This window comes from Pelodiscus sinensis, chromosome 1 (assembly GCF_052426305.1).
Source record: "Pelodiscus sinensis isolate ZL-2025 chromosome 1, ASM5242630v1, whole genome shotgun sequence".
Taxonomy (NCBI): Eukaryota; Metazoa; Chordata; order Testudines; family Trionychidae; genus Pelodiscus; species Pelodiscus sinensis.
Window position 1 is genome coordinate 68,096,781 of NC_143052.1, and position 15,698 is coordinate 68,112,478.

Consider the following 15,698-nt stretch of genomic DNA (forward strand, 5'->3'; position numbering starts at 1 on the left):
GTGGCAGCAGCAGCTCATGGAGCGAGAGAAGTGCTTCCTGCCAAGATGCAGAAAGATGGAGTGCAGGACCATCTTGACCTTGCACAGCTAAACCTCAGGACAGCCAGGAGATGGTTCCACTCTAGCATCAAACAGAGTGTCCCATCACAGGACCATGTATGGACATAAATAGAAGTTTGTAAAGTTTGTTTTTTTCCAGAAGTGGGTCCAGTCCCATAGACATTCCCACACACGAGTAACTCCACTTACATGCATATTTTCAGGATTGTACCCTATCAAAATCTTTGCTTTCTTTTATGCGAACTATATATATCAGGAAAGGAGAGAGAATAGACAATGAAATGCAGAGCATGCTAAACAAATGCTAAGTAATTTTGAGTGTCCTACAGCACACTGGGTATGTCTACACAGCATTATGGAGCAAGCCTCTCATCCTGAGCTGCCAGACTTGGGGGCAAAAGCAAGTACAGGCAGTCCCCAGGTTACGTACAAGATAGGGACCGTAGATTTGTTCTTAAGTTGAATTTGTATGTAAGTCGGAACTGGCGTCCAGATTCAGCAGCTGTTGAAACTGACCAGCAGCGGCTGAATCGGAAACGCCTGAGGCAGAGCAGCTGGAGTGCTGCTGGGTTGGTCTGGTAGCGCCGACCCTTGGCGCGGCGGGACCAACCCGGCAGCACCCCAGCTGCTCTTGGGGACGCCTGGGGCAGAGCAGCTGGGGTGCTGCTGGGTTGGTCCCGCAGCGCCGCTCCTCGGCGCTACTGGACCAACCTGGCAGCACCCCCGCTTCTCTGCCCCAGGTGTTCCAAAGTCAGCCGCTGCTGAAACTGACCAGTGGCTGACTACAGGAAGCCCGAGGCAGAGCTGCTCTGCCCCGGGCTTCCTGGAATCAGCCGCTGATCAGTTTCAACAGTGGCTGAATCTGGATGCCTGGGACAGAGCAGCTGGGGCGCTGCCGGGTAGGTCCAGTAGCGCCGCACCTTGGCGCTGTGGGACCAACCCGGCAGCCCCCCAGCTGCTCTACCCCATGCGTTGGCAAGAAAAGCCTGGTCTGCTGCAGGGTGGGGGGTGCACTAGCTGCGCCTCCCCCAGCAGACCAGGGAGACGCGGAGCGACTTTTCTCGCCATGGAGGACGCGGGTAGCAGGACCGCGGCGTGTCTTGGCGGTCCCGCTGCCCGCGTCCTCCACGGTGAGGAAAGCTGCTCCGCGTCTCCCTGGTCTGCTGGGGGGAAGTGCCCCCCGCACTGCCGGAGGCGGTGACAGTGGGGGAGGCACCCCGCACTAGCTGCACCCTCCTCCCCCCATTCGTAATTAGGGGTCCGACTTAAGTCAGACTGACGTAACCTGGGGACTGCCTGTACTCTAAAAATAGTTGCAAAGCCAGTGCTTGGAAGTTACAGCTTGGGCTAAAGCTTGCCCTCTGAAGGAAGGGAGGTGGGCTTCAGAGCTTAAGCTACTGCCCAAGTTGCAACTGCAAACCATTGCTAGCTAGAGTCCATTGACCAGCACTGGGAGGTACACTTCAAAATTCTTTGTCAACATAGCCCCTCTTGTGGGGTCACATTAGAACATTGACAAGCTAAGAAGGAAGGGTTGCTCCAGCCATCTCCCAAAAATTCACTTTTGAAGAGAATCCAACTATTTGAAATTGATCTCTTTTCGTCTCTGAAATACATTCCCATTTGTGAATATCAAAATGGTAGTCTCTAAGGGTATGTCTACACTACCCCGCTAGTTCGAACTAGCGGGGTAATGTAGGCATACCGCACTTGCAAATGAAGCCCGGGATTTGAATTTCCCGGGCTTCATTTGCATAAGCCGTCCGGCGCCATTTTTAAATGCCGGCTTGTTCGAACTCCATGCCGCGCGGCTACACGTGGAACGAGGCGTACAGATAGTTCGGAATGGCTTGCTAGTTTGAACTATCTAGCCCGTGCCGCGTGTAGCCGCGCGGCACGGGCTAGATAGTTCAAACTAGCAAGCCATTCCGAACTATCTGTACGCCTCGTTCCACGTGTAGCCGCGCGGCACGGAGTTCGAACAAGCCGGCATTTAAAAATGGCGCTGGCCGGCTTATGCAAATGAAGCCCGGGAAATTCAAATCCCGGGCTTCATTTGCAAGTGCGGTATGCCTACATTACCACCCTAGTTCGAACTAGGGTGGTAGTGTAGACATACCCTAAGGTGCTGCAGGACTATTCACTGTTTTTTAAGTTTTTTCAGATACACACTAACATGGCTACCACTCTGAAACTTTTATTCACATTTGCGTTTCTTCAGTTAATTGTTTACCAAGTAGTCTTAACTTTCAGCAAAAACAAGCACAAGACTCCCTTTTATCCTTTTTTGGGGTAGTGGAGGGAAGAAAAAGGTCTCGTTTGTCTGACTCTGTTCCAGTGCTGTTTCCTTGGCTGTGGATTTCTTAGGCCTAATGTTCTTGTCTTTGGCATCTCAGGCTTGCAGGCATCAGAGGCATGATAGTGATCTTTGGGAGTTTATCTCCTAGCCGCATATAGCTCCATACTTCCAAAGACCTTTTTTCTCTTCAGCATTCGGGATGTCTGCTGCTATTTTACTGCTATGGTTGCTGTCTCACACTGTTGATGCCATGAAATCTGCTGTAGGAAACTTCAGCCACATACTTTTGTGATGAGAAAGAAAAGGCAACTGGTCCATCTTCCTGGAACAAGGAAGAAAAAATTGAGGGTAGAATAAAATACATAATAGAAATAAGTGTTGAACTGTACACATTTTTCATTAAATGAGGGCCAGTGAATAATATTCCAGATGTGTTTTAAGTTGTCTTTTAATAGACTGGTGAATATTGTTGAATTTTTTATTTACCAGGGCATGCACAAAACTGAACTGCAGGCAGAAAGAATCTGTGTTGTATACCCACATTAAAAAGAGCTGGGGAAATACACACACACACACACACACACACACACACAAAGACATGGGATGGGTGTTAAAACAATATAATGTAAATCACCTATTTCTCATTTTTTCCACATTGCTGACCTGTTTGCTAACAGGTTGGGTTTTCTAATTTTGATTTAAACACAAAATTCAAAATGACTTTGGTAGTTGGTTGGGCTTATGGATTTATGGTAGATTTGTATGTGGGACCTCATCACTATACGGCAACCCTGCCGTTTTTGTGACAGAGTCTATTTGACTAGTTCTGGATTTATGATGGAAATAATTCAGTACGGAGTAATAATTTTCCCTTGGCAATTACACTACCATTTGGTACTTTGTCCCTAAGGGGAAAATGAATGTGCTGGGATCTGTCCATGAGTTCAATGGCTCAGTGTAAAGAACAAACCAAGGTCAGAATGCAGCTGGATAACACAGTGAGACTTCATAGTGGAATCTAGATCTGCTTTCTTTCTCTGATTCATGAAAAGCTCATGCAATTTAAAGATTCCATGTTCAGTAATTTAAAGATTTGATTTTGATATGCATTGGAATTTAGTCAGTATTCTTCGTGAAATATGTTTAATTATTGTTTTAATAGTCTTTTCTTATTCATCACCACCTGCCTTTGATAGCAATGTCACACATACCAATTTCTCTCATGCTGGCCAGAGAGTGTCTTTTTTAAGAGCTCGCATTCACAGTCTTCTTATGTCATCACAAGCCTTCTTATCGAAAACCCTTTCAGAAGCAATGCACCTGGCTTAATCTTTTGACTTGGGGCTAATCCAATGCTCCCAGAAATCTTTGCCCCGTGATTAACTGGTCAATGTATTTTTACCGTTTTTTAACAGATGCAGACTTAGCTTAGTCATCCATGCCTTTTTCACCACAAGTCTATGTCATTGTATTGGTCATGAGAGTCCTGCTGGTCCAACCTGCAACAATTTCACCTAACAGCTAAAACAGATTGATAAGAGCACATCATACTGGCACTCCAGACTTGCTTCCCATTTAGTTTCAGTGAGTCTTCAGTTGTAGAGTTCACTAACAGAGGACTTAAAGATGCGTCTGAATTTTGCCATGCTTATAACACAAGGAAAAAGCTATCTGTTTGCCCAAAGCTTCCTCTAATAGCAGCGACTGCTGTATAGCTGACAATGATTCTCCTGTAAACAGACAAGCAAGGTCATTCATATAGAAAGTGGCTAAAACAATTGAGGGACCCCAAGTGTGGTCCTTTTGGTCAAATTGTTGTCTTTACAAGAGTACTTGTAGGGTGCCTACTTAAAGTAGCAAATGGGTGCAGTAACGTAAGTCTGTTGAATTGCCTGACAGTCTCTTCATTATACCTCAAAAATAACATGTTTGGATTTTGCTCTTTTAATGGGATTCGTGATGCCAAAGAAAAGGTGCTTACCTCTGTGCATTTTGGTACAGTTATGTGGTAAACCCCCACTTTTCACAATCTACTGTGAAGGTTCATATCAAATACAGTGTATTTGCAAAATTTAAATAATTTGGTAAGTGAAGTGTTTTGTAAATATGCAGTAGGGCAAGGTGAAAATTGAACACTCTCCCTTGACACTGCTCATAAAAAGAAGTGCACCCAGGATCTCAAATGCAGTGAGATAGATAGCCACACAGATAAAGCTTTGCGGGCTAATTGAATTGCACTCCAAAAGCACTCACACTGAGCTTCAGTTTCAGTTCAGCTTCCATCTGGGAATCAGCAGTGGTTGGTTAAAATATTTTTCATGCATACAAAGTGTATACCAAAGCTTTTCTGCAGAAATGTTTTGCTCTTGCCCAGGGGTGGGGAAACTTTTTTAGTTGGGGGCCACTTACCCAGAGAAAAATCAGTTGGGTGGGGGGCAGCAGGGTTGGAGTGCTAGTGTAGGCTCTCCAATGCTGTGGGGCAGAGGGGCCCTGAACACTGGGAGCCAGATCCAGGCAAGCCAGGGTCTGCATCTGGCCCCTGGTCTTTCATTTCCCTAGCCCTGCAGTAGCTAGTTACTTTCTAATAATTTCAGGCTTCTGCTTTTGCATTGGAGTCTAGTTAATTGTAACAAGCTGTATGGTGAAAGCTATAGAGTATTTCTGCTGTATACCCATGCTTTGTCTCTTCTCAAAAGAAACAATTTCTAATTGTTCTCCAGGGCTACGTCTAGACTGCAAGCCTCTTTCGAAAGAGGCTTTTTTGAAAGATACTTTCGAAAAAGCCTCTTTCGAAAAAGAGCGTCTTGACTGCAAGCAGTACTTTCGAAAAAGCAAGCCGCTTTTTTGAAAGAAAGCACCCAGGCACTCTGGATGCTCTCTTTCTAAAAAGCCCTGTTTGCATTCAAGAACGCCTTTTTTCGAAAGAGCACTTTCGAAAAAAGGCGTTCTTCCTCATGAAATGACGTTTTCCGCCGTCGAAAGAAAAGCCGCGTTCTTTCGATTTAATTTCGAAAGATCACGGCTGTAGTCTAGACACAGGTGAAGTTTTTTCGAAAAAAGGCTACTTTTTTCGAAAAAACCCTTGAGTCTGGACACAGCCCAGGAGAGAAGCAGCATTTTTGCCAGTCTCTGAAATGGTCAGTTCTAGTCTGTGTTTTTCCAACTCAGATAGGCAGTAGTGATCTGGCATTTGTTGTTGGTTTTGTTGTTTACATTATAGACCAGCAATATGGTTGACACTGAAAATACTTGAAGGCAAAAATTACGGCTCTGTTATGGACCTTCCCCTTATGGGTTGAATTTCATCTTTATCACATTTTTCTTATAAGAGGTTAGCACATGTGGGTTTTATGGATAAAAAAGCATGTTTTAAGGAGTAATTGGAATGAAGACAAATGAACATCTGTCACATATAACTGAGAGGTAAGAGAGGAAGTTGGTTGCTTATGGGACAGCATGGAAGAAGGCATGAAGATGAATGAAGACAGTGATGAAAAATTGATGAAGAGTTCGTTCTCTTCTTCAGCAAGGCAAAGGGGATGAAGAGGGAAGAAACAGTTTTCAGAGCCTCAACTTCTGTTAGTTTCCATAATTTCTACAGTCTCTGTAAATTGTGTTCTCTTTTCATTGCTGGCTGACAATTATATTCCATGTCTTCCCTTTGATAGGCCGGTTCCTTTTCCTGTTGCTGCCACCACTTCTCTGAATATTATAATTATTATTGTGCAACATTTTTATAGCTCCGTAACTTTACATGATGATACTCAAGGTGCATTGAGGTGCAAGAATGGGTTCATACCAGACAAATATAGACTAAAACAACAAAATCAGAAAAGTGGACAGAGCACCAGAGTGATAGAAGAATAGTGGCAGAGGGAGAACTGCACCAAGGGTGAGGACAGAGTGAAACCAAAGAGACTGACTCTATGTGGTAAGACACAAGGAGCCTGTGAAGAGGCTTTAGAGGACTGTGGCATGGTGTTCAAAGAGGTGAAAAAGAAAGAGTATTTTAGCTTCTGAATATTGGATAGATTGATGAGGAGAGAGTCAGGCAATATGGAAAGGAAAAATGTATTGTTATGCAAGTGAGATAGAGCTATGAGAGGAATCTGAGGCTTGATAGTAGGAATCCAAGGGGTGTTGAATTTTAGAAATATTATAGGAGGTAAAGCAACAAGATTTGTCATGTCTGGATGTGTAAGAGAGAAGGAAACAGAAGAGCCAACGATGACCGTACGGCTTCAAGTCTGAACGATGTGGCAAAGTCACAGGATGAATAAAGGAGGAGAGGGTTCAGGAGAAAAGGTAGAGACATCCAGTTTAATTTGTTGGTGAAATACCCATGAGGAGTTATGGGAGAAAAGGGAGAGATGAGTTCCCAGCTGGAGATACCATGTGTGGATAGGTAGATTTGACAGACGTAAGGCACAGAGACAATCAAAGATTTTCTCATGGTATTAAAGAGGATGAATATTGTCATCTAGAAGTTGCCACATTGAAAACAGTGGAGAAAGCAAAAAGTTAATAAATAATGGATTTCTCTGGATCTTCGCACACTTATTTTCTACATGAAGAATCATTAAAGAAACCACTGACATGTTTCTCTTTTATGGCCAGGATTTCCCTTTGGTGACTAGCTCAGAGAAACTGAATTTCAGGAGCAAGATTTTAAATGTACCACAGAGCCAACTACAATACAGATACATCTGTTTGTTTCTTAAGCAACATGCTTTTCTACAGTCATTCTTCTTGTTTCCTGCTCCATGCTTTTTCCTTTTGTCAATCAGATTATCAGCAACAATAATCACAAACCTCATTAGGAACCAATTACACACACACAACTCCAAACTAATTTTACTTCTTCACTAACACTATCGCCACAATGTTTAACTTTTCCGTCAATCCAATGTTCTTCTAGTCTCATTAATTATAGCTAACCATTTTTTCAAAGCTTTCGACCCTAGCACACAACACTTGAACAGTGTTCTATAGCTCCTGGAATTAGAAAGATATATAAAAATGATGCAATTTCAACTTACTATACTTTCTCTCGCTCTAGAGACATGCAAATCTTGACCTGGTCACTCATATAACTCTGCTTCTCAGTCCATACTTCATTACAGGGGCCACATTCTAATCCCAGGAACACTTTTGCAAATCCAGAGTAACTGAGGTAAATTGTGCTATTGACTTTCTTTGCTATGCAAGAGCCCCTCTGATTTTGGATCCTAGCAGAGAGGTCTGATCTACAGTGCAGTTAGGTCAATGTAAATTGTCTCATGTCATCCTACTTGTGAATGTGTCTATACTTGAATTTGTCTCTCATGGATGTTAGCGCCCCAGTATTGGCACAAAGCAGCTCCACCTTGATGATCTATGTTGCGTTATGGTCAACATACTGTGGTTCAAGCAGTGAGAGTGTAGGTGCCATGTGACATTTATCAATCGTAACTGTCCTCTAGCAGATGTCCTACAACACCTGACACTGTCCTGACACTGCCTAGTGGTCATTGAGCCCAGAAGACCACCCTCCCCTCTTTAAAAATTCTGCATATTATTAAATGAATTTTACTGATTACCCAATTTAGAAAGCACATCTAGCAGGTCTCCCTTCTTTTGTGCAACTGCCTAACCAACTATGTCTACTATGTGCTCCACACATGCTCATGCCTGGAACAAACAGGAGGTATTGGATCTCTTGGGCTTGTGTTAAGAAAAGGCTGTACAGTCACATCTGCAGAGCTGCTGTAGCAAAGTGAACATCTATGAGCAGGTTGCGTGGGAGATGTTAGCAAAGGGGTAAAATAGGGACCAGCAGCAATCCCAAGTGAAAGGAAGAAACTGTGGCAGGCATACCAAAAGGGAAGTGAACAGTAAGTCTGGTCTTGTGCCACAGACCTGGTACTTTTACAAAGAGATGTGCACCATATTTGGCACCAGCACCTGATGGAGTCCTATGGATTCTTCAGGGAGCCTGAGACACAAACCATTGTGAAGCGCAGGAAGGACAATTGAAGACATGCAACTGGGAGGCCAGCTATGTCATAAGCCAGGATCTGTTTAAGATTCCACCATAGTCTAGTCATTCCCAGCAGTGCAGCATGGGTGAGACCTGTCCATATCCTGTTTAAAACTTTTGGAATGCAAAGGAAGGGAGTTCTGAAACTTCACTTTCACTTGCCCTTGTGACTGTACATACAGCGACATGTGTCTGTTTTGTCAGTAGCTACTGCTGTTGTCATCTTGAGAGTCTCTCTCTCCCCAACTCCCACCCCCTGTGGACTGCCTGACTATGATAAAGAGGAGAAAAAAGAGGACAATGGGGGACAATATTCAGTGAGATCCTGCAAACCAGTGCTGCCCCAGAAGGTGAACAGAGAGCCCAGAAGAATAATATTGCATGCAGTATCAAGAAGAGAAGACTGGACAGGAGAAAGGTGCAGGAGTCAGAGAAGGAGAAGCATCAGGTCATAATGCCGCAAACACAAAAGCTACAGATTCTTGTTGACCTACAGGTTCAACAATCATGTGCTTGGCTTCATCTGCAGCCAGTGGAGAACTCCGTTTTAGCATCTCTGTACACCCCTCAGTGATCCATGCAGCATCACGGGTCAGATCCATACCCCTGCACTTCACAGTGGGGAGCTATAAAGAGAAACACAGATCTGTGTATCTTCTAATAGCCCTATTGTCTGGCTCTTCCAACTCAGTAGACGTCTGCCCCACCTCCACACCGGAAGCAACTTGCCCCTTTTTCTTCAGGGGTATTAAGCAGGACACAACAGGCAGCTATAGCCATTTATTTTTCTCGCTGAGATCCAGTCTGGTGAATGAGCAATGCCACTATCTTGCCAGTCTAGCAAAAGCACATTCAACCATCATTCTGCACCTACTGAGCTGATAGGTGTCCCTTTGCTTGCTGCTGTTGAGGTAGTTGATGTATAGTTTCAGGTGTCAAATGAGGAAAGGATAGGCTGGGATCCCCTGGATCACTTTGGGGATTTCAGTAGTGCCAATGGTATTCTGTTGGTGAGGAAAGGATCTCCCTGCATGCAGCTTTCTGAATAGTCCTGTCTTCTTACCAATGAAGATGTTCTGTGCCTTCCTTGACCAGCCAACGATAACATCAGAGATATATCCCCCATGATCCACCAATGCTTGTATAACCATTGAATATTAGCCCTTTCCACTGAAGTACAGTAAAACCTCAGGCTGTGTCTAGACTGCATCCCTTTTCTGTAAAAGGGATGCAAATTAGACACATTGCAATTGCAAATGAAGTGGGGATTTAAATCCCCCCCGCTTCATTTGCATAAACATGGCTGCCGCTTTTTTCCATCTCGGAGCTTTGCCGGAAAAAAGCGCCCATCTAGAACGGGGATCTTTCGGAAAACAAAGCCTTTCCCAAAAGATCCCTTATTCCTTTTTTAAAGAGGAATAAGGGAACTTTCGGAAAAGGCTTTATTTTCCGAAAGATCCCCGTCTAGACTGGCGCTTTTTTCCGGCAAAGCTCCGAGACAGAAAAAAGCTGCAGCCATGTTTATGCAAATGAAGCAGGGGGGATTTAAATCCCTGCTTCATTTGCAATTGCGATGTGTCTAATTTGCATCCCTTTTACGGAAAAGGGATGCAGTCTAGACACAGCCTCGGAGTTTTGAACACAAGAGTTACGAACCACACATCCCATTTGGAACCAGAAACACACAATCAGGCAGCAGCAGCAAGAAAAAAAAGAGAGAGAAAAGAATGATGCAGTTACAGTACTATGTTAAACATAAACTTCAGCATAGTAAAGTTTGAAAACTCTATTAAGTCAATATTCAGTTATAAACTTTTGAAAGAACATTCGTTATATTTTGTTCAGAATTACAAACATTTCAGAGTTATGAACAATCTCCATTCCTGAGATATTTACAGTACATCATGGCAAGGTAGTCTGGTACTAAAATAGGGATGTATGCCATTTGGGAACCCCATTGCAGCACATCCATCCTGCACTTTGCCTAGAGTCACAGTCCTACACAGCAGGAGATGATTCATGGCTCTGCTCGTTTGCATGATGATAACAATAAAGGGTTGTTTTTTTTCAATTCCAGAATGACTGCCCACTGATCCATAGCAATCTGGTATTGTACGCTTCCACAGAGCAATCACCATTCACTTCTCAGCTGTGAGTCTTGGTGTGCCTGCACAGGGTGACTGGAATGAGCATAGCACATAGATCCAGGAACATAGCCTTTCACACCTCGAAGTTCTGCAGCCACCTCTTGTCTTCCCTAACCATCTGAGGAAATGGGTCTTACCCATGAAAGCTCAGGATACTTTATATATTTGTTAGTCTCTAAGGTGCCACAGGACTACTCTGCATGATGATGTGACCCCATCTGTTAGTGATAACTAACTTTCCCCATAAGCAGCATTCCATAGTCTTCAGCTGCTTTCTGAATGTCACCAAAAAGGCTAAATTGGTTTTTGCTGCATTTCACTGGGATCTGTCCACAAAATCATCCTGCTGCAATTCTTCCTGTACCTCTGCAAATACTGGGGGATCATTCATCAGTGTTTGTAGTGCTCATGGCAGTAGTGCAGAGCTGTCCAGGCTCCATCCTTCTAATGGAGATTGTGGCCCTGAAACATGCTGTATAAGTTTGTGGGATTTCCAAGATTTAAAATGATGGGATATTGATGACATAATTGGAATGAGAAAGTTGCTTGATGAGAACTTGATTCCTTTCTCATACTCACCCTTGCACAACTGCCTCACCATGCTGTGATCGAAAACTTCCCTGTGTGCACACTATAAACACCATTGTAATAATCTTTTAGAAAATATGCCTTGGTATCATATGAAAACTAATGTGAATAATATCACGGTGAAATGTATGTAACAACATTATATGCAAAGTTATGAAATCCCCCTGTATAGTTGTTATGACATGTTTAAAACCGCACAGGCCTACCTAGGCAAAGGTTTTAAAACAGGTTTATCCCCCTCTCCCCCCAAAGGAGTGTGTGTTTACCTCAATTTACATATAAGTAATAACAGGGCTGGGAAGGCACCAAGAGTAGCAGATGGCAGGAGACATCTGGTTTCTCTTACTCCTTGCGACTGTGAGCAGTAATGGCGCCAACAGGATGTGTCCTCTGTGTTTGATTTAGTAGGTCTTAACTAGACCTGCAAATTCAAACTGCAGAAGATTGCTCTCCGGTGCGTAAGGGTAAACCTTGCCTTGGAAGTTTAATGAAAAACGAATCATTGTTTCTTTTTCTTGCAGGTACAGAACTGTGGGAGTTAAACATATAGGCTACGTCTAGACTGGCATGATTTTCCGCAAATGCTTTTAACGGAAAAGTTTTTCTGTTAAAAGCATTTGTGGAAAAGAGCGTCTAGATTGGCACAGACGCTTTTGCGCAAAAGCACTTTTTGCGGAAAAGCATCTGTGCCAATCTAGATGCGGTTTTGCGTAAGAAAGCCCTGATCGCCATTTTCACCATCGGGGCTTTTTTGCGCAAAACAGTTTTTAGCTGTCTACACTGGCCCTCTTGTGCAAATACATTTGCACAAGAGAGCTTTTTCCCGAACGGGAGCAGCATAGTATTTGCGCAAGAACACTGACAATCTTACATTAGATTGTCAGTGTTCTTGCGCAAATTCAAGTGGCCAGTGTAGATAGCTGGCAAGTTTTTCTGCAAAAGTGGCTGCTTTTGCGGAAAAACTTGCCAGTCTAGACGAAGCCTATCAAGTAAGAGAAGAATAGTCCTGTGTGTTGCTAGAAAATTTTCACCACAGAATTAAATTTTATTTTAGTATTTTTGATTAAGAAAAGCAGTTCAAAAATGTAACATGAACAAAAATCCTGAAGCTTGAAGTTTCCAATATAGAATTTTAAAAGGAAACTTGTTCTAAAATGGTTTGAAATAAACATCCCACAAAACTGCTTTTATGGGAGTAATTTTGAAACTAAAGAATGTCCCTTCACAATCAGTTCTTCCCAGCTGTCCACGACCTGTAACAATTTTCTGAGAAGCAAAATGCCCAAGTTTGTTTACATTCTGTCTACACTGTAGCAATAAGATTTCCTTCCTTCCTTCCTTCCGCTACTTTAGTGTTCTCATTCTTAATAGCTACAGGGTTCTATTTAAATTAGGGATATTGCCAACCTGTAAAAAGAAATTCAATACATAACAGTTGGGTTTTTTTTAATAACACTGGCTTTCATTTCATTATAATGTGATGTATTTATCATGCTTTTCTACCTTTCATTTGCATATGAAAAACCCTCATTTTGCATCATCATGTACTTTCTCTGAAAATAATAATTAACATGAACTTCTTTGACTGTGCAGAGCTGGCTATTTGCCTCAGAATATTCCTCTGGAGATTATCAGATACCTTTCCGAGGAGAAGGATTTTCTGCCTTGGCATGCTGCCAGCCGAGCTCTTTATCCTCTAGATAAATTGCTGGACCGCACTGAAAACTACAACATTTTCAATGTAAAAGATATATTCTCTTCTTTTCTATTGTCCTGAGATGAACTAGTCCACAGTCAGTTATTGTAACTGATCTAGGGATATTAACTTTCTTTCTAATTATTTTGTATTTAAATATAGCAATTGTCAAACTTAGGTTAATTTGCATTTGAACAGTGATAACAGTTCTTTGAGGCATATTTAATGAGTAGAAGAAAACTTAACTTTTCTTCCTATAAACTATTAGGACAAATAAGTGGTTTGACTCTTAAAAACAATGTGTACTCCAAATTTTATAGTTCTCTGGAGCCACTGAACTTTAGTTTCATTGGACATAATCATGAATAGAAAGTGTGCTCACAGAATTTATCAGGATGAATGAAATTGAAGTCTATATTATTAGTCATTAATTCCTTTCTGAAAGGCATAGTGAATTCAATGCACTTCCCTTAATTAACAAGGATTAGATCACAATTGAGTCAAAAACCCATTCATAATTGGGACCGGAGGAACAGTAGTAGCAGCAAACTAGATAATCCAAGTAGACACGACAAACATTTTAAAATGTTACCTGAAAAATGTTGCTTAATCTTGAAGCATATTTATTAAAAGGAATATTGTTAATTACACAGACTTTAATAGTAGAGTATTTATTAAAAATTATAACCTGGTTTATGCTTGAATGGCCAATCACATACACATAATTTTATAATACAGTCAAAATGAAGTAACTACATGAAGTCTGATATAGTTAAAGAGACACTTTTAAAATACACTGAGATGCATGCTTGCATGGAGAATTTATATAAGGAATGCATTACAAATTAATAAGGAAATACTGGAAATGTTTCTTCAGGAACCTATGATCTAAGACTTGCTCCAAACCAGACAGTTCTAATGTAAAATTTCTCTTTTTTTTGTTCCTAGTCTATCATTACCTGCATTGAAAAATCATTAAACAGTCCTTGCTGTTTCACTTTCAGACACAATTGTGTAAAAAGAATGCATTTTAATAAAAAACACTGGTGTATTTAATTGAAGGGTTGTATTTTATCGCTATGATTCTTCCTGAAATCTGAAAGCAGAGTTGATAGCAGAGGAAATATAAACTGCCACAGTATAATTTACCTGCTCGAGAATGCTATACTGTGCTTCTCCTTTCTGTCATTGCGCACATTTGCACATGCATTCATAAAAATAAAAATGGATATTCTCTTGCATTAGTTCATTTCAGTTCCTTTTTCAAAGCTGTGAATTCCAGTGGCAGAAAATTATGCCGTGACTACAGTGACAATAGTCTACTTCACAACTTGTCACTGAATGTAAAGATGCCTAATGTGCAAGATGTAAGAGTAGGATAAAACATGTCTTGTGCTGTCTTTGATATTTATACACCGCAAGAGCTAAATGGACATTGAAATAGTATCATTAAATAACCCAGTCTTGATATGCAGCACATATTGTTGAGTATTACAGATCAGATGACGGCACCTGTGTAATGCTTTGGCTGTAGCTATGAAAGTAAAGACGATCATAGCTATCAGTTATCTCACTAAATATGTGCTGAGTGTGTCTCCTTAAATGTGTAACAATGGCCATTAGTCAAACATTTATTGTGAAGACAGGATTGGCTTAGCTAGAGTTGACATTAGCCTATCCAAGCTCCAGCAGCGCTTCACTTGTGTATTGTTAGGTTAAAATTCTTTTAAAGTAAACAAAGTAAATGGTTGCATTCTTTGTCATTAAATTGGCTTACATTGTAGACCCACTCATGTAGCTGTTCTGTAGATTGAAGTAAATAAAGAATGGGATTGAATACAAAAGCATTGCAACACTAGATCCAAATCGAAGCATTTTGAAAGTGGGATGTTAATAAAAACATCAACAGTATTTCAATTTTGAAGTGAAAAATAAAAAATAAAGCTTAATTCTGAAAATATACTTGCTTTTTTTCTTTCAGGAATATATTTTAAAACAAGTTGCAACGATGTACCTCAAACTTGGATGGCCAACAAATAATTTAAACAGATCACTTGTTCAAGCTGCCTACCAACATGAGTACTGTTATACACTTCTTTATTAATTTTTACAGGAGATAGTTATAGGAAAGTGCTTTCCCAATACTAAATGTGAGCTGGAGCAGCATGAGATGCCTTTCTATCCTTTTTCTCCATTCATTTCTCCTCACTGGAGGGAGTTAGGGGCTATGAATCTGCTTCCTCTGCCTGGAATTTGGAGAACAAAGACATGTTCTTGTTAAGCTTTAATTTAAGTGCTGGCTCCATTGGAGATTTGGGGATTTGAACTCATGAGGCCATTGAATTTAGTAGGGCTGGCTAAATGTAACAGCACACGTTTTGATCCATAGCCTTTAATTAAAAATTGTAACTGTAACAATATGGTGCTTGGTTCTTACTCAAGGATATAGAATTACAGTATCTTGAATATTTTTGTTTAAATATTAACAGCTCTTTTATAAGAAAGGTTATAATATTTTCATCTGAGAATTTCAACACAATTATTTATAAACGTGACCTCATTAGTGTCTTTATTTGTGTTTTGGACTAACCCAGAGAATTGCGTCGAGAAGTCATCATGCTGGCCTGCAGCTTTGGCAATAAACACTGTCATCAACAGGCTGCAACATTAATCTCAGATTGGATTTCCAGCAATAGAAATCGGTAAGTGGGACAAAAATATACATCTCCCGTCTCCCACTCCCCAACTCAGGACTAATATAGTCAATATGAGTATGCATTCTTTAATACATACTGTTTGCTTACAGGTTAAAACATCAGAGGGGTAGCCGTGTTAGTCTGAATCTGCAAAAGCGACGAGGAGTCCTGTGGCACCTTATAGACTAACTGA

The 15,698-nt window shown here is 41.5% G+C and overlaps 1 protein-coding gene across 2 annotated transcripts in view; it reads left to right on the forward strand.

The window, feature by feature from the left end:
• Positions 1 to 15,698, forward strand: part of TRHDE (thyrotropin releasing hormone degrading enzyme) — a 346,334-nt gene that overhangs the window by 289,804 nt on the left and 40,832 nt on the right. For both annotated transcript variants that reach the window (XM_075931934.2, XM_075931938.2), the window contains 3 exons: positions 12,707 to 12,854; positions 14,791 to 14,888; positions 15,404 to 15,511. In XM_075931934.2, the coding sequence (XP_075788049.2) occupies positions 12,707 to 12,854; positions 14,791 to 14,888; positions 15,404 to 15,511 (354 nt within the window). The remainder of the gene's footprint in view (positions 1 to 12,706; positions 12,855 to 14,790; positions 14,889 to 15,403; positions 15,512 to 15,698) is intronic.